General features: G+C 40.9%; 1 protein-coding gene across 4 annotated transcripts in view; it reads left to right on the forward strand.

Moving 5' to 3' along the window:
* The window catches only part of RNF130 (ring finger protein 130), a 101148-nt gene extending 85725 nt beyond the window's left edge, over positions 1-15423 (forward strand). For 3 of the 4 annotated variants that reach the window (XM_087429194.1, XM_087429197.1, XM_087429195.1), the window contains 4 exons: positions 2312-2408; positions 5084-5288; positions 8561-8654; positions 15215-15423. In XM_087429194.1, coding sequence (XP_087285320.1) covers positions 2312-2408; positions 5084-5288; positions 8561-8654; positions 15215-15230 — 412 coding nt within the window. In that variant the 3' untranslated portion in view covers positions 15231-15423. The remainder of the gene's footprint in view (positions 1-2311; positions 2409-5083; positions 5289-8560; positions 8655-15214) is intronic. The other variant, XM_087429193.1, reaches the window with a different exon arrangement.
* Positions 15424-21991: the final 6568 nt, after the last annotated feature.

A 21991-nucleotide genomic window follows, 5' to 3' on the forward strand; every position in this document is an offset into this window, starting at 1 on the left:
TAACATCTGTGCCCACCTTCCTCTACTTTACATGGGACACTGCCACAGCATGGCTTGACAAGTGGTGCGTCAGTGCGCACCCGGGATCCGAACCCAGGCCTCCAGCAACGGAGCGTGCACACTTAACTGCTACGCCACGGGGCCAGTCCCGAAGAGGTTTTTTTAAAGGAAGAAATATTTTTTTCGGATTTTGAGTCAGCTGAGGAAGGGAGCCTTTGTCAGTTTGTCCCTGAGGACCAGTTAGTCTTTGTGGTCCCTCATTACAGTGCCCACAGCAGGGGCCAACACGTCCTTTTAGATCAACAAGCCTACAAGGAAGTAGTTAAGAACCCTGACATAAGAAAAATCCATTTATAACTAAGGTTAAAGGAACAGATAAGCAGAGAACACTCAACTCATGCAGCTTTAAAAATTAAATATGGGATTATACCATTTTGTTCTTTCTGAATAACCAGTAATGGAAAAGAAAGGCAGGACAGTAAGAAAAGGGGAAAGCAGGAACGCTGGTGAGAGTGGCAGGGCCAGAGCCACACCACTGCCCCCCAGGCTCTGCTGCTGGCTTAGACCACGGTCTCCACAGATAGCTGGGGAGAGTCAGCACCCCCCACACTAAAGCGGCCCCTTCAGAGATCACAAAACCTTATCTCTTCTGTCACCTGGCCAAAGTCCATCGTCTACCCTACATAGAACTGGCCTAGAGCAGCTTCCCAGCCACCTGCCCCCCCCAAGCAGTGACCCAACCCTCAGCGGTCCATGGGCCTTCTGAAAACATGCCAGACATGAGGCAGGTGCCCCTCTCAAGGGGAAGATGTGTCATTATGTCAGACCCTAAAGGGGTGTGTGTCCCCAAAAGGACTTAAAACCCTTGTGCTGGTCTTTGTTAGACTACAGCCAACGCTGGCACAGTTGCCAGTTGCACTCTGAGAATGCCCCCTCAGTGGCGCCCTGTAGTAAGGAGGCCTTCATCTCCCTACTGGAGCACTCTCATACGAGGATACAAGGAACAAGAAGCAGACGTGACGGTGCCTTAGGTGTACGAAATGAATTAAGTCTCGCTGATGGTTTGATGACTTCCATCCCTTATGTAAAAGCCTTCAAGGATATTGAGGTTCTGGTTCATGCATTATCTGCAAGTCTTCAGACTAGTTTGTTAGTTCAGTCTTCAAGATCTTTATTCTTACCGCAAAGAAATGGGTACAGGCCACTAAGTGGTGACAGGTGGGTGGGTATGTATTGTTCAGGTTGCAACTGTAAGCACAAATGTTTCTTCCAAATCCCAATTAAAACAATGAGTTTTCTAGACGTCTTTTTTATATCAAAACTGCACTTTTAGCCAGCTATATATGTTATAAATTAACAAAGCTTTAAAGGCATACCATGGTTCAGTTTGGTATCTTTCTCAAAATTTCTTTGATTTTATCTCAAGACTCAGACTATATTGTTCCTCCAGAGGTGCTGGAATGTCCATCCTGGCGCCTGCCCCTTGCCCTGTTTGGCCAGGACTCTGGGGCTTCCCTGTGGCTTCATTTCAGTTTCTCAGGGCTGCTAGGGGGGGTACTTGAGAAATTATTTCTGCAGCTCCCTCAAAGTCTTTTCTCACTTCTAAAGGGCACAGGTTTCTTTTATAAGAATGCAAATCCCTCCATGACTGACTTATTTCTAGTCCCGACAATGCAACTTTCTACTCTCCTGAATGAGAGAAAATCACCCATCCTCTCTCTCAGTTTAACATTTAGCTGAAAACTGCCAGCTAAGTGTTAACTGATTCTTAAGCACAGGTCATCCCTAAAAATAGTCCCAAATCTTCTGTAACTTTTACAAACATTTAATATAGGTAGCTTAGAAGTCTTTTTAAACAATGTTTTAAATAACATTTAAACAGAGGTCCATGAAACTAATGAATAATTATACAGAGAGCTGTTTCCAGTTAACCCTTGTTTAATATCTTTTTGAAATTCTGCTTTTCTACTTTAGCTATTATAGAAAACATAACTGATTTATAGGGTATGATTCATTATCTTCATTCTTAATAAATTTCCTCAAATCATTTTTGGAATTTGGTGGAATAAAAAGACCAAACAGCCAAATACTGCTTCTCCGTTCTCATTATACAGTGCTGTCACTATAAGATTGGGTTCAGTTCTCTGCCAGCTGTCTTTTAATACATCCATCCCTGATATTTATCTCTTGGGCCTTGTGAATATGTCCTAAAAGAGGGGAAAATGGACTAACTAAAAATTTCATTTCTTTGATTTTGGCCAAACAGTTTTTCAGTATATAATTTGTGATACAATTCTCCATTTTTTTATAGGCATGTTTTCCACAAATCGTGCGTGGATCCCTGGCTTAGTGAACATTGTACCTGTCCTATGTGCAAACTTAATATTTTGAAGGCTCTAGGAATTGTGGTATGTTTCCTATTTTGTTACTAGTTTTGTGTGGTATCATCTCTAAGTATAACATAACATAGCACAAGTACATGGTTAAGTCTCGTGAGAAAACGCTGCTTCTTTTGCCATACAGCCTGTTAGTCCAGCAGTGCCTTTCTTCCAGAACACCTGAAGTCCAGCCCATCTCAGGGAACTCCTGGAAGAGAAGATAGAAGAACTGTCCTAGTCCACTTTAAAGCTGCTTCTTTTAGGTGGTGGGTGTGTGATGAAGAACTGAGGTAGAGAGAAGAATGTGATTTTCCTTTATTCCAGTATCTGTTTTTTAAAAAAAAAAGAATAGAATATAGACTTGGCTGTGGTCCAGTAGTGAATTTTTCTACATTCAGCACAATGTAAAACTGTGTCATCACCTGTGTTCCTTCCTCTTGGATTTGGCTTTGCTCTCCTGGGCATTGGTAAGTTGCAGGCAGTGAAGGCGGGTGGTGCTGGCCCTGGACCAGCCTTTGACAGCCTGGCAGGGCTTTGGTTGCACGCCTCATAGAGTACTGCAGCTCTCGCGGGCGAGTCCACGCTGAGTAAGGACCTTGGAGACTTCCTGCAGTTTCTTCCTTAAGAGACGTAGATACCCAGGATTACTGCTTTTTAGAGGAAAATAAAATACTTTCTTTTTTTTTTTTTTTTTTTAAGATTTTATTTATTTTGTTTTTTCCCCCCAAACCCCCAGTAGATAGTTGTATGTCACAGCTGCACATCCTTCTAGTTGCTGCATGTGGGACTCGGCCTCAGGATGGACGGAGAAGTGGTGCCTCGATGCGCACCCGGGATCCGAACCCGGGCCACCAGCATTGCAGCGCGCGCACTTAACCACCAAGCCACAGGCCCGGCCCTAAAATACTTTCTGGTCTCAAAAAAGAGTGAATGAATAATCTCCTTATAGAGCAAAAAGTTTAGTTTGACCCAACAGATGAATTGGTCATTGTAGCTTTGCAGCCCAAAGAAGCTCTAAGTAGTCCTGCTTGAAATATGGAATCAGGGGGCCAGCCTGTGGCTTGGCGGTTAAGTGGACGTGCTCCGCTATTGGCAGCCCAGTTTCAGATCCCGGTCGCGTGCCAACGCACCGCTTGTCAGGCCATGCTAAGGCAGCGTCCCACATACAGCAACTAGAAGGATGTGCAACTATGACATACAACTATCTACTGGGGCTTTGGGGAGAAAAAGGGGAAAAAGGGGAGGAGGATTGGCAATAGATGTTAGCTCAGGGCCGGTCTTCCTCAGCAAAAAGAGGAGGATTGGCATAGATGTTAGCTCAGGGCTGATCTTCCTCACAAAACAAAAAAGGAAATATGCAATCAGATGGCGGTTTAGGTGCAGTCCAGTTGGGCAATAACACCCGCTGTACCCTCCATCTCCAGAGCTCACATGAGGGACATCGTACTTGAACAGAGGTTTCTCCACCTCGGCTCCACTGACACTTTGGGCTAGATCATTCCTCCTGGTGGCGGCATCCCGTGCACTGCAGGCTTTCTAGCAGCATCCCTGGCCTCTGCTACTAAGTGCCAGCAGCATGACGGCCCAGTCACACAATCAAAAATGTCTCCGGATGTTGTCAAATGTCCCTTGGGGGGCAAAGTCACCCCCATTTGAGGGGTTTCGCATAGAGTGTCTGGCACGTAGTAGACACTTTGGAACATATTAACTTAGCCTCTTTTGTTGCCTCCAGCCTTCTTGGTTGTTGTTTGGTTTTTTTTGTTTTTAATGAAAATCCTTCTAAAATGTATTACAAGCTATCATGGTTCCTTGAATATAAAAAACATAATAAACCTCTTCTAATGGTTGTCATTATAAGTATCAGTTATTACATGGTACATGGTGCTATATTTTTTTTAACTGGGCTGTAGAACAGAACTCTTTTGTCCAGGAAGCCATTGTCTGGGTTTGGCAGGCTCTCACTTCTCTGTGCGTGAGCTTCTCTCAGCCATCCATCGCAGCTCTGCTTCTACTATGCTGTCTGCTGTCGGCTAAGAGAACCGAAGGTTGCTAGGGAAACCACATGTCCATATTGTTAAATCAGAATACTTTCATATCCACGCTCTGGTTGGTAGGCTTTGTTCCCAAGGCAGCTCTAATCCTCTCCTTCAGGAGTAGATGCTTAGGTTTTGAAATAGATAGTTTTTTACAGTTTTGAAGTCTTTTCAACATTGGTCTGCTCTTGGTTGTGTTTAAAGGTAGTGGTGTTCTACTTGTGTTTAAAGGCAGAAGATATTTAAAAACTGACTACTAGATAAATGGGGCATTACAGAGAAGTTGATAGGATGAAAGGGGTATTTTATGATATCTGCTATCACCTAGCATTAACGTCAGAGCCAAAGTGATAAACTTTGCTGTTTGTCAGCTTTACACTAATGATAATAAATCCCTCTGCCTGTGGGCCATGGTCCACAGAAGGTTGTCATTTCTGTATAAAGATGAAGTATCCAGTTTTCTTAGTTCTGTGGTGGAGTTTGGTTTTCCTTTGGGAGGATATCATCTCTTGTAAAGAAAAGCTTGGGTGAGAGTAGTAAGGGTAGATGGGGAAAGAAATGAGAGGAATTCACATGGAAAAAACTTAATCTTCAACACGGTGTCAAACATTTAGAATTTTATAAAAGGATTTGTTATTCTTACAAGTACTTTCAATCCAAACTGTTTTGCAGCCAAATTTGCCATGTACTGATAACGTAGCATTTGACATGGAAAGGCTCACCAGAACCCAAGCGGTTAACCGAAGATCAGCCCTGGGTGACCTTGGCAGCGACAGCTCCCTTGGCCTTGAGCCACTTCGAACTTCGGGGATCTCGCCTCTTCCTCAGGATGGGGAGCTCACGCCCAGAGCGGGGGAGATCAACATTGCAGTAACAAGTAAGTGGGCCCTGTGGCTGGGCGCAGGCAGATCTACTGCTTGTGTTTGGTGTGTGGTGACTGCTCCAGGGAGAGGTGAGGCAGTCACCAGAACAGTGACTTGGTCTGTAACCGAGAGAGCAGTGGGGACTTTTTTGTTAAAACAGATATTTGGAGTGATGAAACTTTCTTTACAATAAGGAGCTTGTGTATTTGTGTGTAATTATAATAGGAATAGCTGCCATTTGACGAGTAGTTGTTCAGAGGGTTGTCTTAGTAGCCGTCTATAAACCTGTTTTGAAATGGTTGCACTGCGAACGGGCGTGTGAAAGGGTTGTGCTGAGGTGTGACGCGGGGCGTTGGCAGCATCTCGGGTGTGTGGTATAACTGAGCACCTGTGTGCTCTAGTTCCCAGGCTGCAGGCAACCTAGTGAAAAAGTAATCCAGAATTTGAACCTAAAAACCCACAACTTTAGGAACAGTTGAGATGGCCTGTTGCTGCTCACTTTATTTTGCACTTTTTATGAAATTTGGTATCTTGGCACTTAGCTCTTTGGTATAATTATACACTAGGTGGGAGAAAAGCCAAAGAGTAATCTGCCTTAAAAAATGCTCTGGGCTAGTTATGAATGTCATGGTTGTTGAACTGTTGATGAGAAGAGAAGAAACGCTCCGAGTGTTTTGATGGCCATCCCTCAGAACGGTGTGAGTGGGCTGACAGGCGTGTGTGTGGGCCCTGTGGGCATAACCCCGTAACAAGCCAGTTGTTTTCTTCAGTTCCATTCTTTACGTGTTATTTTCGTCTAACAACCTTCACCCCATCTTCCTGTCACCACTCTGGTGCTGCCTCTTCCAGTACATGCTGTCGCTTGCCTGTAACTTGTAGCCCAAAGCCTCATGGGACTCGCCTAACTCAGGGATCCGTCAAAGGGGTAACACTGTTACAGAAGATGTTTCCCAGCATACAAAAAGACTCGTGTGGTCTGTTCAGTTGAAGTATCTGTGTATTTAACCAACCAAAAAGTATTATTAGAAAATGATTTCCCAGGTTTTAGCCTACCATTTGCCCAAACTCAAGGAGACGTCATTCAGTTATAAAATAAGTAAAGCTATTCTTTGATATAGTCTGACTCATTTCTTAGCATTTCCCAATGATTTATTTTAAAAGAATTTCATGTTTTCCTGCTTTGGCATTTAGGTTTTATGGTCTAGATTTTTAGAGTTGGTCTAGTAGTAATAAAGGAGATCAAGGTTGGTTGTGTATTACTGAGTGTTTGTAGGTCCTTCATTGATAGACATTCATTGAGCACCTATGACTACATTATGTAGTGACCCTATTATATTTCATATGGAAATGTCCTTTCAAAATCTTATGTTTTAATGATAAAAAATACTACTTCATGTAGCAAATTACTCACCTTTAGCAGAATTTACACGTTAATAAATGAAATTCATGTAGTTGAATTAGACCAAAGCTACCTCTGCTTTTCCCTCAAAGCCCTGTAGTGCCATAGCAACTACAGTGCATTCAGCCAGCATCCACTGTGTGCCAGGCACTGTGCTAATACACGCAGGGAGGACAGAGGCAACCAGACCCCGGCTGCAGTGGATGGCTGCTAAAATACCCCTGGGCCCAGTGGGTATTTACTTGATGGTGTTTACTTCTTTTTGGTTACTAGTTTTTATAACTGAAATGCCACAAATATGTGGATGGTATATTCAAAATTTGGAAACATAGATATAATTGAAGTTCTAAAAGTTAGTCTGCTTATCATATATAAAAAGTCTGAAAGAAAAAAAGAAGAAAGAATGCTGTATTGAGCTTCTTGATATTGATGACCAGTTCATTAATTTTTTTAAATGCCAGTATATGTTTTTCTGAACTTAAAATATATGTGAGTAAAAATGGTGGCTATTGTATGGATTCTTGAATGTTCATTTTGACTTAAATAAAAACCTTATAAACTCACTGTACCAATGAGAAATTTGTAATCCAAGAAGCAGTAGCTGCACTCTTACCCCAGAAAGGAGGAGTTTGCAAAGCGCTTTAATAATATGAACCAAGGCGGGCAGAGAAGTGCTCGTAGAATCACTCAGCATCCTGGAATCCTGAAGAGCAGCTCTTCTTAACCTTTTGGAGATTTCCACCTTTAAAGTCCAATGAAAGTATAATAACCTTTTTCTAGAAACATTCCTTGGCACACACAGTTTTGCATAGTTGTAGGATTCATGGAACCCAGGCTGAGAAACACCCATGTTACACTCAGGTTTTGCACATAAACATTTGGCATTCGAAGTATAAATTTTTTCTCTCTGCCTTATTGCAGATATATAGGGAATTTTATTGTGTAACACTTTGTTACACCAGCCTTAGTTAGTCTATACTCTAGGAAATGGTTTATAGTTAAGACTTTTTAGAAAGTCAGATGGGTTCTCAGAGGTTATTTTTGAGGTTCTCAGTAAACATTGTCTTTGGAATGTTACCGTGACAATACAGACTTTGAAAAGTTATGGGAAAATACTAACTGACCTCCTAGATCTAGAAAGAGACTAGATAAAAACCCTTAGCATTCTGTGTACCAGAGATTTTTCAACTCTTTGATGGGCCAAGTACCTTGTGAGTCACCCATCCTTCCTACTTCTGCTTGACAAAGCTGGAACAGCCAGTGCTGCTTCCCAGCAGTGCGGTTGTGAAGGGCGGTCCTTTCCAGGAGACACCAATAAGATGTCCTTTTAAAATAAAGACTGTAAGTAAGCCCATGCATAAGAGAAAAGAATGTACATGTGAGTGCCATGGAAGGCCAGCCTGTGGACTGCTTGGAGTACCCACAGACCTTTGGGAACCACTACTCCATATTTCTAAGCCTTTCTCTAAGAATGAGTGACACAGCCATGCAGAAGTGACAGATTGAAGAGGGAAAGGTTATAAGTATGGCTAGTCCACTTTACTGTCATTTAAATTAACAATTAAAAAACCTACCTCCATGTGCAATTTTACATACATATTGTACTACACACTTTTTGGTGGCCACACTCCTCACAAACCTTAGGACCTTGACTGGAAGAAACGTTTGGGCCAAGCCTTCCTTTCTCCCTTGCAGCTTTCACCACTATTTCCACTAACCTTCTCCAGTTAGTAGCTCTGTGGCAAACCTCCTGCTTCACTTCCTTGGGCCAGTCTTGGCTTACACCTCCGCTGACGTCTGCTTCGTGTCATTTGAGGGAAGTGTTGACATCGATTTGACTTAAAGCCTTCTCCCCAGAGTGATTTCCTCCCTTTCCTTTGTCAACAGAAGAGTGGTTTATTATTGCCAGTTTTGGCCTCCTCAGTGCCCTCACGCTCTGCTACATGATCATCAGAGCCACAGCTAGCTTGAATGCTAATGAGTAAGTAACAAATTATTTTTTGGATTGCATGTGCCAGATGATCCCAAGAAAATGTGTAGAGTAATTTTCATAAAGATGGTGAGAATTAGCTTCCACCAGTTTCATACTGATCCTGATGGGATCATACCTAGCAAAATAATTTATTTCACCAACATATATTTTTAATCAGTAACACAGATTGGGAGTTCACCTTGCTCAGCAACAACAGGTCACTTGAGAAAAGATCTAGGGGCTTTCCTTAGCCAGAAGCTTAGAGTGAATCACCAATGTAATGCAACTGCCAAGGGAACCAGTAGAGTTCTAGGATGTGAAGAATGTCCATGTCCTGATCATTGACAGGAGTCCCCCTTCACTGGGTGCTCATCACACTTTACCTGGAGTCTTAGACACTTAGCTTTTGGCGGAATGTAGGCACTTGGGCCTGTGGTCAAGGGACAGTGACTTGGATGTTTAGCCCACAAGGAAGAAGCATTCAGGAAGACCTGCTGTTTCCACATATTAGGAAGATTGTTGGGGGAAAAGAGAATCAGTGTAAAACTATATTTCCATGGGGCAAAATGAGGACAAAAGGGGAAGTTACAGGAAGACAAGTTTCACCTCAGTAAAAGGAAGAACATCTGTAGCGAGGCTGCTTACCAGGGAGGGGGTCTGCCGTGGGAGTGGGAGTAAGCAGGGCTGGGAAGACAGGCAGAAGCCGGATGTTACCGTCAGGGCTGCTGTAGGTAGGAGGTTTTTCAGAGGATGGAAAATTGGGCCAGATGACTGTTAAGGTTCATTTTAATCCAGTGATTTTCTAAGAGTAGCTTTCCACAGCAGTAAGATATAGAAAAGATTTTTTGGTTTTATTTGTTGTATTTTAAATTTGGGACATTTACTGTAGGATATTATTCAGTCCTTTCTTTTACCAGTATTCGTGAAAACTAATTTGAGATGAAAGCAACCCTGGGACACTGCCCAAATTTGAACCTAAATGGGTACAGGTGGAATTCCTGTGCTCTCCATATTCAGTTATGTCCTGGCGTTTTAATTGATTAATAATAACCAACCAAGCTCATGTAATTGGTTTCATTGAATGCCTGTTGTCCAGCTGTAGAAACAATGGGCAAGTAACCTCCACTTCTAATGACTTGGTTTTATTCCCTCTTACCTGATCTGTCGGCTAGATACTTGTTAAGAAGTGCCCTTTGGCATCCCTGACCTGTTACCTGTTGGGAGGATGTCATGGTCAGTTGGCATTCTTCAGCCCTCATCCAGCACGTCTACAACTAGCTGCTTCTGTTGAGCCCACCTGATGCGGTTTTACTTCACCTAGCACAGTGTTAACTGCTCAGGTTCTAGAGTCAGACGTACCTGGATTTAACTCCCTGCTCCTCCATTGTTTGCTTATGAGACCTGGGCAGCTTTATTGATCTGAGCTCATTCTAGTCATCCACAAGACAGGGATAATGGTAGGAGTACGTCGTAGGGGTGTTGTGAGAATTAGCGCATAAAGTGCTTAGCACGGTGCCTGGTACATAGTAAGTGCTTAATAAATGTCAGCCAACAAGTCTGCTGAGATCCCTTCAGAGTCCTGTGAGTAAGATGGCCGTCTGCCTTCATCATTTGGCAAATGAATTTAATTTTCTTCCATGAAATAGAAAACAGATTCATAGGAGCTCTGTGAGTGCCTATGATTCAAACCTCAATTCGGGGGGAAATATTTATTTTGCCTACGATCACCTCTTTTGCTTACTCCCATACTGACCCATCAGGCTAGATGACTATGTGAGCCCACTTCTTAAAATCTCCACAAATGAGCAAAAACCAATCACAACGAGTAGCAGCCCCCTTGGCACTTTCAGAGACCTATTAAGTAATTTAGTGGTCGCCTTGCTGCCACTCAGAATCTGCAGATGCTCAGTTCATGTATCAGATATTTTAGAGAATGCTCAGTAGACATGTTACCTGTTAGAAATCAAAGTAATATTTCAGTTCCATGCATAAATGCCTGCATGACTTAGATCTAAGTCATAGATCTTAGATCCATGTCTTAGTCCAACCCTTCTCCCATTGGCCTTCATGGAAGGTTGATACTGCAGTTGTTCATTTGATATTATTTCTGTGCCTTCAGTCGAAACCGCTCTGAAGGACAATTTTCATGATCCCATTTAGAGAGAGAGAAAGTGTGTGTGTGTGTGTGTGTGTGTGTGTGTGTGTGTACACATATGGATGCATGAAAGGATGGTCACCAAAATATTAATGGTGATTATCTTAATTTTGTAGAATTTTGGGTGATTTTTTTTTTCTATTGTGCTTTTGTGTGTTGAGTTTTTTTTATAACTTCAATTACTTAATTTTTTTAAAGGCTGTTTTAATTGTAGGGAATGAAAGAAAGATAATAGTCAACTCTTACTCAAGATCTCTTTCCCAAAAACATTGATGAAAAATTCCTATGTGATTTTAATTCCAGAGAAATGTTTATTTTAGCAAAAAATTTAATTATTCTTCATTAATGAATTCTTTGAAATCTATCTTATTTCCCTTTTTGGCTTTACCAAAAACTTACAGCCAAAATGAGATCGCCTTTTAAATTTAATTGCTCTGTTTTAATTTTCTAGGTAACCTCATCCATTTGTAAGATAGTCTTCTATATAAATAGATTCCGTCTTTTCACATGTTAGTGATTTGTCTAGAAAGTAAACTTCACGTCTGCGCACACTGCCTACTATTATAGTTTACGTTTCTGACAGTTAACACTGAACTAGTATAGTGTGATTTCAGCAAGACCTTGACCCACTGTAGCCGCTGGTGAGACCCTCTGGGTAAGATGAAGCAGTATAGGCCAGAGTAAGAGCAAGCATGTGGAACTCAGGTGGGCCCAGGCCTCCGCGCAGTGTGTGGATTGCTGCCCCGCTAGGGGTGAAAGCACTCCTCCGCCCGCCCCCCCCCCCCCCACGCTCTGCACCTCCATCCCGGGCGTGATGCCGTCGGCTCAACTCAGAAGCCAGTCAGAAGTCCACGTGTCTGGAGTCACTCCCTTTCTATTGTGATGAAATACTATTGAAGTACTCAACCATGACTAATTGTGCTTAAATTTTTTTAACACACACAAATCTAATGAATTTTGAGACTGCAGATATAAACAGGATAGTAGTCAAAGACGCAAATAAGTGCAAGGTAAATATATTTATACATATTAGCTTCTTATACCTCTATTTCTTAGTACCTAAAGCAAAGTTATTAAACTTCAATTCCCAAAGGAGGTTTTCTGCTCTACTTTATTATACAAATAAACTTTGTTAAATCCCAGCACTTACCAGCTTATGTTTGTGTCAATCTGTTTTTCCCTTAACATAAGGAAAGTATATATTTTCATTGTTGTCTTTAGTTGAGGAAAAAGTTATAAGATGCGTGGGTGATGTAGGAGAGACGTTGAGTGGCATGGCAGGTTCAGCTAGCTGTCCTCTACAACCCTGTCTCAGTTCCTAGATTCTGATTCATAGATATCATGTCCTAAGATTTGCAGAGGAGAGTAGCCCAAATGTTCAAGATTCAGAACAGTCTCAGTGGGAGGAAATGAATTTGATGTGGTTAACATGATGAAATAAATGAAACAAATGTGAAATCCTGAGGCATAACCCAAGACCAAGAAGCCCTGGCTCTGCAGCAGGTCAGGAGGCTTCAGTTGTGACCACCAGTGTTCCTCGTGAGCTGTCCTCCTCTGAGGTGTAGTGGTAGAAATGTATAGACCATATCAAAGGAATTGATGTTTCTATTTACTCTCTACTCAGTATTTCTGAATTGTTCTGCTCAGACTGTTGAAGAGGACCATTGACGTATCTCAATATAAAAGGGTCTGGAAACATAATCATTTGATGTCTTGGGGATGCTTAGCTTAGAAAAGAGGAGACTGAGGTGATGTGAGAGGTGTCTCCAGGTATTTGAAGGACTCCCAAAGATGAGAATGGCTATTGTTTATCGGGTGCCTACCAAGAACTTACTCCTGTGTTGGGCTATGTCGCTACCCACACTGCCGCATTTAATACTCATAGTAGTCCCGTGATGCCTAACCAGTGCATACAGAGGGTGATACTGACCGTGTAGTTCTGGAGCTCCAGAGACATCTATAGGGAGGTATATTTCCACTTAAGGTAGGAAAGAACGTTCTGCCAGTCAGAATTGTCCGTCCATGACATAGGATGTCTTGAAAGCTAGTGAGCTTACCAGGACCTGCTTATTCAGGCAGAAGCTACAAGGCTGGAGCTGTTCAGAGGCAGATCCTGCGTCAGGTGGAAGTCTAAGACTTCTTCCAGTTGTGAGTCCTTCTTGAATTGTCTGTCCTAGGTGGTCCCTTCCTAGGAGAGATCAGAGCCCGAGGAGAGGAGTTGGGTTCTCTGCTGGCTGCCTTTTTTAGAACCTTAAGTATCAAAAGCAGTGTTTTTTAAATTTTACCATCTCTCACCCTAAGAAATACATTTTGCATTGTGACCCAGTGCTCTCACAGGTATAGCTGAAACAGAAGTTTCATGTTTTCCTTACTACATGTGGTCTTCACTGATCTGTTCTTCTCCGTACTTTTGTTGTTGTTGTTAATGCTAGTCATGAGCTCCTGCATTGAGTTTACAATCCATTAATAGATCGCAGCCTAAGGTTTGAGAAACACTGATCGAAAAAATTTTGAATTTCTGGTTCTCAATCTAATACCTTTTGCTCACACTAACACCTGTCTTTGATTGTGTTTTATTTTCCTGAGACAGCCTTTCTTGGAGCTCTGCCAGCAGAGATTTTAGTTTGCTCCCAGTTTGATAATGAATCCTCTTAGTATTTACTTCTCCTTTTAGCCACTCTGAGCTGACATTTGTACACAGAAGGGTCACCTGGGGCACAGAGGCTCTCAGTGACCCCCGAGAAAGGCCGTAGGAAGAAAGGCATGGGATCCATGCCGAGGATTTCTGGTTCCAGCTCTTTCCTTTACACTGCTTGTCTTGGACTTCTCCAGGGAGCCATTGCAGGCCTCCAAATACTGTGGCTAAAGAAGGAAAATTTGGTTTCCTAAAAACATGAGAACAGAGGATTAGAGGTTGCAGGGACCTTTGATTGGACTTCTGTACTGTCTTTGGCAGTGGTCATTTTTTTATTTTTCAGAAGTACCTTTAATGTTATGGCTGCATTAGTTGTTTATAATTGCTTAGAAAGGCAGCAAAATAAAGTAACTTTAAAAATCTTATTTCACCCATTAATATATTGTAAAAATATATATTAGATGTATATTAGATGCAGAAATTATATCTAATATCCAGTTTTCTGAGGGAAACAATGTGTTATCTTAAATATAAACTACAGTAAAGTGTAGAGCTTTATGTGAATGGCATCGTTTAGGTCTCATGTCCCCCGCGCTCTCTAGGCTCCAGGCCCTGGCCTGCCAGGAGCACTGGGGAGGAAGGGGCTGTACTGTGCAGTGCGCTGCATGTACATGGAAGGGATGGGAGAGCGAGGCGGTGGTGCCTGTGGACCAAGCACAGTGTGAAAGAGCACAGCCACTCAGTATCACAGACACCGGAACTGCCACTTTTGCCTTGGGGCAGTTGAGAAGGGCTTCCTGGAGGGAGTGACTTCGACACCAGGCTGGGCGTAATTAGAGCGTAAAGTGAGGAAAAAGCAGAGCAGGTTCAGGGAGTGGTGTGGTTTGATGTGTCTCCTGTCGGTAGTGATGGCAGTGGGCAACTACAGAATTTGGACTTGATGCTTGTAAACAGTGGGTAAGGTCTCAGGCTTTCAGGTAGATACGGTAGGTGGCAATAGAGAGGTGCAAGAGGAAGTCGAGGCGATGGGGAGGAGAGGAAATCAAACGATGCTGGAGAGCCCTGTGATCGCAGCAGAGGGTCTGACATCTGGGTCTGGAACGCAGGTGACAGAGAAGAGAGCAGGAGTGAAGGTTTGGAAACTGTGGAAGTGAACCAGACTATACAGGGGTTCAGGAAACCAGGGTGTCCCGTGGGGCCAGGCTGCAGAGGGGTAGCGTTAGCCTGGGGGCAGCGCAGGAAACCTTGAAAGACTTTCAAGTACCTTCAGGCACCTGATTTGGACACACACACACAAAATCTGGGGAATTCCTTTAGAGCCATATAACCCTGGAAGTGTCTACTCTTCAAATCTTATTTCAGAGTAAATAATGACATTGTTGTGTGAGGTATGAAGGGGGAGCATATTTTAAAGACAACAGCTACAGATTTCAGGACACTCAGCATTTAGAACATGTATTCAAACCAGGAAAAGTTGTAAATTGTATAATTGTCCTTCCTTTTTTAAACAAGATACTGTTAGCCTGTACTTTTCCCTGCATTCCTTTTGGAAGTCCTAACACACTTCAAAGGTGACTGAGCCACTTGACCACAGATCTGAAGCTGCTGAGTTCAGGAAAGTGCTAATGGCTTATTGGCTTTAACCAGGTAGGGCTGGGAAATGGTTGGGGACAGCCCCAGGCCACCCTTCATGTAGGATCATTTTCTCTGTTATTTTAAAACCTCGACAACTACCCTTTAACTAATTCTTGACTTGTCTTTTCTCCTTTTATTCCATAGGGTAGAATGGTTTTGAAGAAGAAAAAAACTGCTTTCTGACTGATTGCCTTGAAGGAAAAAAGAACCTATTTTTGTGCATCATTTACCAATCATGCCACACAAGCGTTTATTTTTAGTACATTTTATTTTTTCATAAAATTGCTAATGCCAAAGCTTTGTATTAAAATAAATGAATAATAAAATAAAAAACACTGTGCTGTTGAGTATTATTCGTCCACTTATGTTTGGAAGGCTGATTTGGAAGTCACACACCCAAATTTCATTTCTCTGTGTTTCAGAGACAGAACATGCTCATGACTCCCCACTGGGAGAGATAGTGATGCTGTGTCTGTTAGTGTTTTCACGTTAGCTCCTGCTGTGCCCAAATAGGACCAAGCATGGGGACATCCTTTGTGGTAGTGCCCCCTGGGCCCTTAGTTGAGTTATTTCATTTTATTTTCTTCCAGGTCGCCATTCACTCTCTGATAATTCCTTGTTTCTTTGTTTGTGGTTGTGCTGCCTCCAGCAGAATAGCAGCTCCACAGCAGCAGGGACATTTAACTGTGCACTTGCCATGTACCCCTGTGCCTAGAGTGCTTTGCACATAGTTAGTGCTCAATAAGTATTTGTAGGAAGAAAGAAAATGTTTCCAAAGTACATACTGATTTGTAGTAAATTATATTTGTCCCAGATGTTTTACCTAGTTTATACAGCATTCTCCTAAAAACAGCAAAATCTAAAAAGTTGGATGAGAGCAATTTACATGTGTAAATGAAATATTTTTGCTTTATTGATGAGGAAGATGTTGAAATACTTTATATCATATTGAATCATATACTCGAAGGGTTATTAGTATGTGTAAAAGTTTTGAGCAGTGAATTCTCCACCTTCCACCTCAGCATACCTGAGGGATGAGAACATGCTCCCATTAATAATGGGTTCCCTACAGCAGTCAGACTCAAATCAGTAGGGAGTGGAGGTTTTTTCTTTTTCTTTTTTATTGAGATATAATTCACATGCTGTAAAATTGACCCTTTTAAAGGGTAAACCATTTTAGTGATTTTTAGTATATTCACAAGGTTGTGCAACCATCACAACGAATTCCAGAACATTTTCATCACCCAAAAAAGAATTTTCATCATTCATTAACAGTAACCTCTCACCCCTCCCATCCCCCTGTCAGCCTGGAGACCACTAATCTACTTCTTGTCTCTTTAGATTTGCCTATTCTGGACATTTCATATAAATGAAATCATACAATATGTGGACTTTTGTGACTAGCTTCTTTCACTTAATATAATGTTTCAAGGTTCATCCATGGTGTAGCATGTATCAGTACTTCATTCATTTTTGTGGCTGAATAATATTCTGTTGTATGGATATACCACGTTTTGTTCACCTGTTCATCCATTATTGGATGTTTCGGTTGTTTCCACCTTTTGGCTGTTATGAATAATGCTGCTGTGAACATTTGTGTACAAGTTTTTGTGTGGACATATTTTTCCAGTTCTCTTGGGTTTATCCCTAGGAATGGAATTGCTGGGTCATATGATAACTCTGTTTAACTTGTTGAAAAACTGCCAAACTGTTCTCCAAAGCAGCTGCACAATATCACATTCCTACCAGCAATGTACAAAGGCTCCAGTTTCTCTACATCCTCACCAGTGTTTATTATTTTCCCTTTTTAAAAACTTATAGCCATTTCTAGTGAGTGTGAAATGGCACCTCCTCGTTTTTTTGATTCGCATTTCCCCAGTGACTAATGATGTTGAGCAGCTTTTCATGTGCTTGTTGGCTGCTTGTATACCTTCTTTAGAGAAACATCTGTTCAAGTTGTTTTCCCAGTTTTTAATTGGATTATTTGTCTTTGTTGTTGATTTGTAAGAGTTCTTTATATATTCTAGATACTAAGCCCTTATCAGATATATAATTTGCAAATATCTTCTCCCATTCTAAAAGTTATCTGTTCACTTTCTTGATAGTGTCTTTTGAAGCACAAGTTTTTAATTTTGATGGAGTCCAATTTGTCTATTTTTTTCTTTGGTTTGTGTTTTAGATGTCATATCTAAGAAACCATTGCTTAACTGAAGATCACAAAAACTTGCAAGAGTTTTATAGTTTTAGTTCTTATATTTAGGTTTTTGATCAATTTGAGTTAATATTGTATATGGTGTGAGGTAGGGGTCCAACTTCATTCTTTTGCATGTGGGTATCTATTTGTCCCAGTAACATTTGTTGAAGAGATTATTCTTTCCCCCATTGAGTGGCCTTGGCACCCTTGTCAAAAGTCAGTTAAACACAATATGTGAGTTTATTTCTAGATTCTCAATTCTATTCCATTGATCTCTTTGTCCTTGTGCCAGTATCACATAATATTGATCATTGTTGCTTTGTAGTAAGTTTTGAAGAAATTTCTTTTGTTGTTGTTGTTTTGAGGAAGATTGGCTCTGAGCTAACATCTGTTGCCAATCTTCCTCTTTTTATTTTTTCTCCCCAAAGCCCCAGTACATAGTTATATATCCTAGTTGTAGGTCCTTCTAGTTCTTTTATGGGGGATGCTGCCTTAGCATGGCTTTATGAGCGGTGCGCAGGTCCACACCCAGGATCCAAACCGGCAAACCCCGGGCTGCCAAAGCAGAACACACAAACTTAACCACTGTGCCATGGGGCTGGCCCATGTAGTAAGTTTTGAAATTGGGAAGTGTGGGTCCTCCAACTTTGTTATTTTTCAAGATGGTTTTGGCTATTCAGGGTCCCTTTCATTTCCACGTGAATTTTAGGGTCAGTTTCTCAATCTTTGTAAAAAAGTTAGCTGGTATTTTGGTAGGGATTATGTTGCATCTGCAGATCATTTTAGGTAGTAATGTCATCTTGACAATATTAAGTCTTCCAATCCGAGAGCAAGGAATGTCTTTCCATTTATTTATTTAATTTCTATAGAAATATGATTGATTTTTGTACATTGATCGTTTATCCTTGCAAGCTTGCTGAACTCATTTACTAGCTTGAGTAGTTTTTTAGTGGATACCATAGTATTTTCTATATACAAAATTGTGTCATCTGCAAATAGAGATAGTTTTACTTCTTCCTTTCCAATCTGGATGCCTTTTATTTCATTTACTTGCTTAATTGCCCCTGGCTAGAACCTCCATTAATGGAATGTTGAATAGAAGTGGTGCAAGCAGACATCCATGTCTTCTTCCTCCTAATGTTCGGGGAAAAGCTTTTCAGTTTATCCCATTGAGTATGATCTTAGCTGTGAGATTTTCATAGATGCCCTTTATCAGCTTGAAAAAGTACCCTTCTATTCCTAGCTTGTTGAGTGTTTTTATCATGAAAGAGTTTTGGGGCCGGCCCCGTGGCTTAGCGGTTAAGTGCGCGCGCTCTGCTACTGGCGGCCCGGGTTCAGATCCTGGGCGCGCACGACGCACCGCTTCTCCGGCCATGCTGAGGCCGCGTCCCACATACAGCAACTACAAGGATGTGCAACTATGACATACAACTATCTACTGGGGCTTTGGGGGGAAAAAAAAGGAGGAGGATTGGCAATAGATGTTAGCTCAGAGCCTGTCTTCCTCAGCAAAAAGTGGAGGATTAACATGGATGTTAGCTCAGGGCTGATCTCCCTCAAAAAAAAAAAGAGTTTTGGATTTTGTCAAATGCTTTTTGTGTGCCTATTATGATGATCATGTGGTTTTTGTCCTTGATTCTGTTAGTATAGTATATTACATTGATTTGCGTATACTTTATTTGGGTAACTTTACATTCCTGGGATAAATCCCAATTGGTCATAATGGGATGATGTTTTTATTTGTTGCAGGATTTGGTTTGCTAGTATTTTGTGGAGGACTTTTGCATCTATATTCATAAGGGATATTGGTCTGTGATTTTCTTTTCTTGTGATGTCTTTCTCTGGCTTTGGAATCAGTGTAATGCTGGCCTCATAGAATGAGTTATGAAGTGTTTCCTCCTCTTCTGTTTTTTGAAAGAGTTTGAGAAGGATTGGTGTTAGTAATTGGTAGAATTCACCAGTGAAGCCATTTGGTCTTGGACTTCTCTTTGTGGGAAGTTTTTTGATTACTGACTCACTCTCTTGTTATAGGTCTATTCAGATTTTCTGTTTCTAGTTAAGTCAATTTCGGTAGTTTGTTTCTCTCTAGGAATTTGTTCATTTCATCTAGGTTATCTCATTTGTTGGCACATGATTTTCCATAAGATTCCCTTATTTATAATCCTTTTTATTTCTGCAGTGTCGGTAGTAATGTCCCCTCTTTCATTCCTGATTTTAGTAATTTGAGGCATCATTCTTTCTTGCCTGGTCAATCTAGCTAAAGGTTTGTAAATTTTGACCTTTTCAAAGAATGAACTTTTGGTTTGTCTGTTTTTCTATTCTCTATTTCATTAATTTTCACTCAGATCTTTATTTTCTTCCTTCTGCTTGCTTTGGGTCCAGTTTTTTCTTCTTTTTCTCTTTTCTTAAAGTAGAAGATTAGGTTATTGATTTCAGATTTTTCTCTTTTTTTAATATAAGCATTTACAGCTATAAATTTCCTTCTAAGTGCACTTTTGCCCATCTATAAGTTTTGGTATGTTGTAGTTTTTATATTATTAAAGTATTTTCTAGTTTCCCCTATGATTTCTCTTTTGTCCCATTGGTTATTTAGGCATTTGTTGTTTAAATATCACGTATTTGTGAATTTCCCAAATTTCCTTGTTACAGATTTCTAATTTCATTCCATTGTGGTTGGAGAACATACTTGGTATGATTTCAGTCATTTTAAATATCTTGAGGCTGGTTTTCCGACCTAACATGATCTGTCCTGGAGAATGTTCCATGTGCACTTGACAGTGTGTAGGTTTTGCTGCTATTTAGTGGAGTGCTCTGAGGATGTCTGTTAGGTCTGGTTGGGTAATAGTGTTGTTCAGATCTTCTCGTTTCTTGTTTGTCTTCTATCTAGTTCTGTTCATTATTGAAAGTGAGGTATTGAAGGCTCCAGTGATTATTGTTGAATTGTCTTTTTCTCCCTTCGATTGTGTCAGTTTTTGCTTCATGTATTTTGGGGCTCTGTTGTTAGGTGCATGTGAGGTTAAAGGATTTTTAAAGGCTGCAGAAGTTATTCATTATGCCTTTACCTACGGAGATCCACTGATTCAGTGGCCCTCCTGGTATTTCTGGCCAACTTGGAATGTTCTTGAGTTCAGCTGAGTGCGTTTGATCTTATTCTCTCTGCTGGGCTCTGTTGCCTTGACATTTTCCTCAATACCTACAAAACTGTTTTCTTCTAGCAGTATTTTCATAAATTAATAGTGTAGTTCCTCCCCACCTAGCACTATTCCAGTGGAAATCAAATTAGTTATTCCCTTTCCTCTCCTCTCCAACTCTTTTATGGTGAGTTGTTATTTTCCTTTATCAGCAGTCAGGAGATGTAGGACTGTTAATGACAGTGTTTCCGTTTCTATTAACTTAGTATACTTTCACCCTTTTCACATCATTTCAAGTCCCAGAAGAGAGTAAGACTTTTTTTCTTAAATAGTTGGTGCTGTTCAAACCCAAAGAGAATTTTTACAAGAGCTAAGAAATGAAATGAGTAAGTTAGTAGGATGGGGCTTCCCATCAATCTTCAAGAAGGTTCGTCATCATCCACTGCAATTTGAACCTGCTGTTTTGTGGCTTTGAGATTTGTTTCAGTTACTCATGGTCTCAGAAACCAGGAAAGTAGTGTATCGTGTGTGCGCGTGGGTGCACACGTGCTCCTTAAAGGGTGGGCTTTGTTCCTTAGAACCAGAGTTGGAATTAGCATCAAAATGCAGTTGCTTATTTCTTCATAGGCATGATGCTATCAACCAAGAAGTCAGCTTTATGAATAGAAGCAGTGTATGAGGTTGAATAGTTTCTTGTTTACTATTTTTAAAATCAGAGTGATCAGAAGTCAGTCTGGAACAGATGTGGTATTTCGGAGTTTTAAACCCTTCGTGGACAAACATGCATGAGGCATAGGTTGCTTTGCCTTTTTTTTTTTTTTTTTTTTTACACACACGCAAAGTATTTTTCAAGAGTATTTTATTTCAAGGAAGCCTCATTGTTTAAGAATTGAGTCCACAGAGCCTCTAACAGGAATGCAGCTCACCTGATCCTACCTGGTGGCTTCAGGCAGCTTCAGGCCTGAAGGAATTAAATCTGGTTTCTCTTTGGCCAGCTAGGTTATAACTTTAGACTTTTTAAATAGTTCAGAAGAGATCCGGAAGGTTCCTTGACTTTTTATCTACCAAGTTATTTGGTTATGCTAAATTCCTTATCAAGACAGTTTAGAAATAGAACTTAATGGCAACAAATAGAACAAAATATTAGCAAATCGCATACAACAATACGTTAAAAAGATTATACACCATGATCAAGTGGGATTTATTCCAGGTATGCAGGGATGGTTCAACATTCACAAATCAATCAACGTAATACACCACATTAATAAAATGAAGAATAAAAATCACATGATTATCTCAATAGATGCAGAGAAAGCATTTGGCAAGATACAGCATCCATTTATGATAAAAACTCTGAGTAAAATGGGTATAGAAGGAAAATACCTCAACATAATAAAGGCCATATATGACAAACCCACAACTAATATCATTCTCAATGGTGAAAAACTGAAAGCTAGAGGGATCCCTTTAAGAACAGGAACCAGACAAGGATGCTCACTCTCACCACTCCTATTTAATATAGTATTGAAGGCCTAGCCAGAGCAAATAGGCAAGAAAAAGAAATAAAAGGGATCCAAATTGGAAAGGAAGAAGTGA

This window comes from Ceratotherium simum, chromosome 4 (genome assembly GCF_057802395.1).
Source record: "Ceratotherium simum simum isolate JZ-2026a chromosome 4, ASM5780239v1, whole genome shotgun sequence".
Taxonomy (NCBI): Eukaryota; Metazoa; Chordata; class Mammalia; order Perissodactyla; family Rhinocerotidae; genus Ceratotherium; species Ceratotherium simum.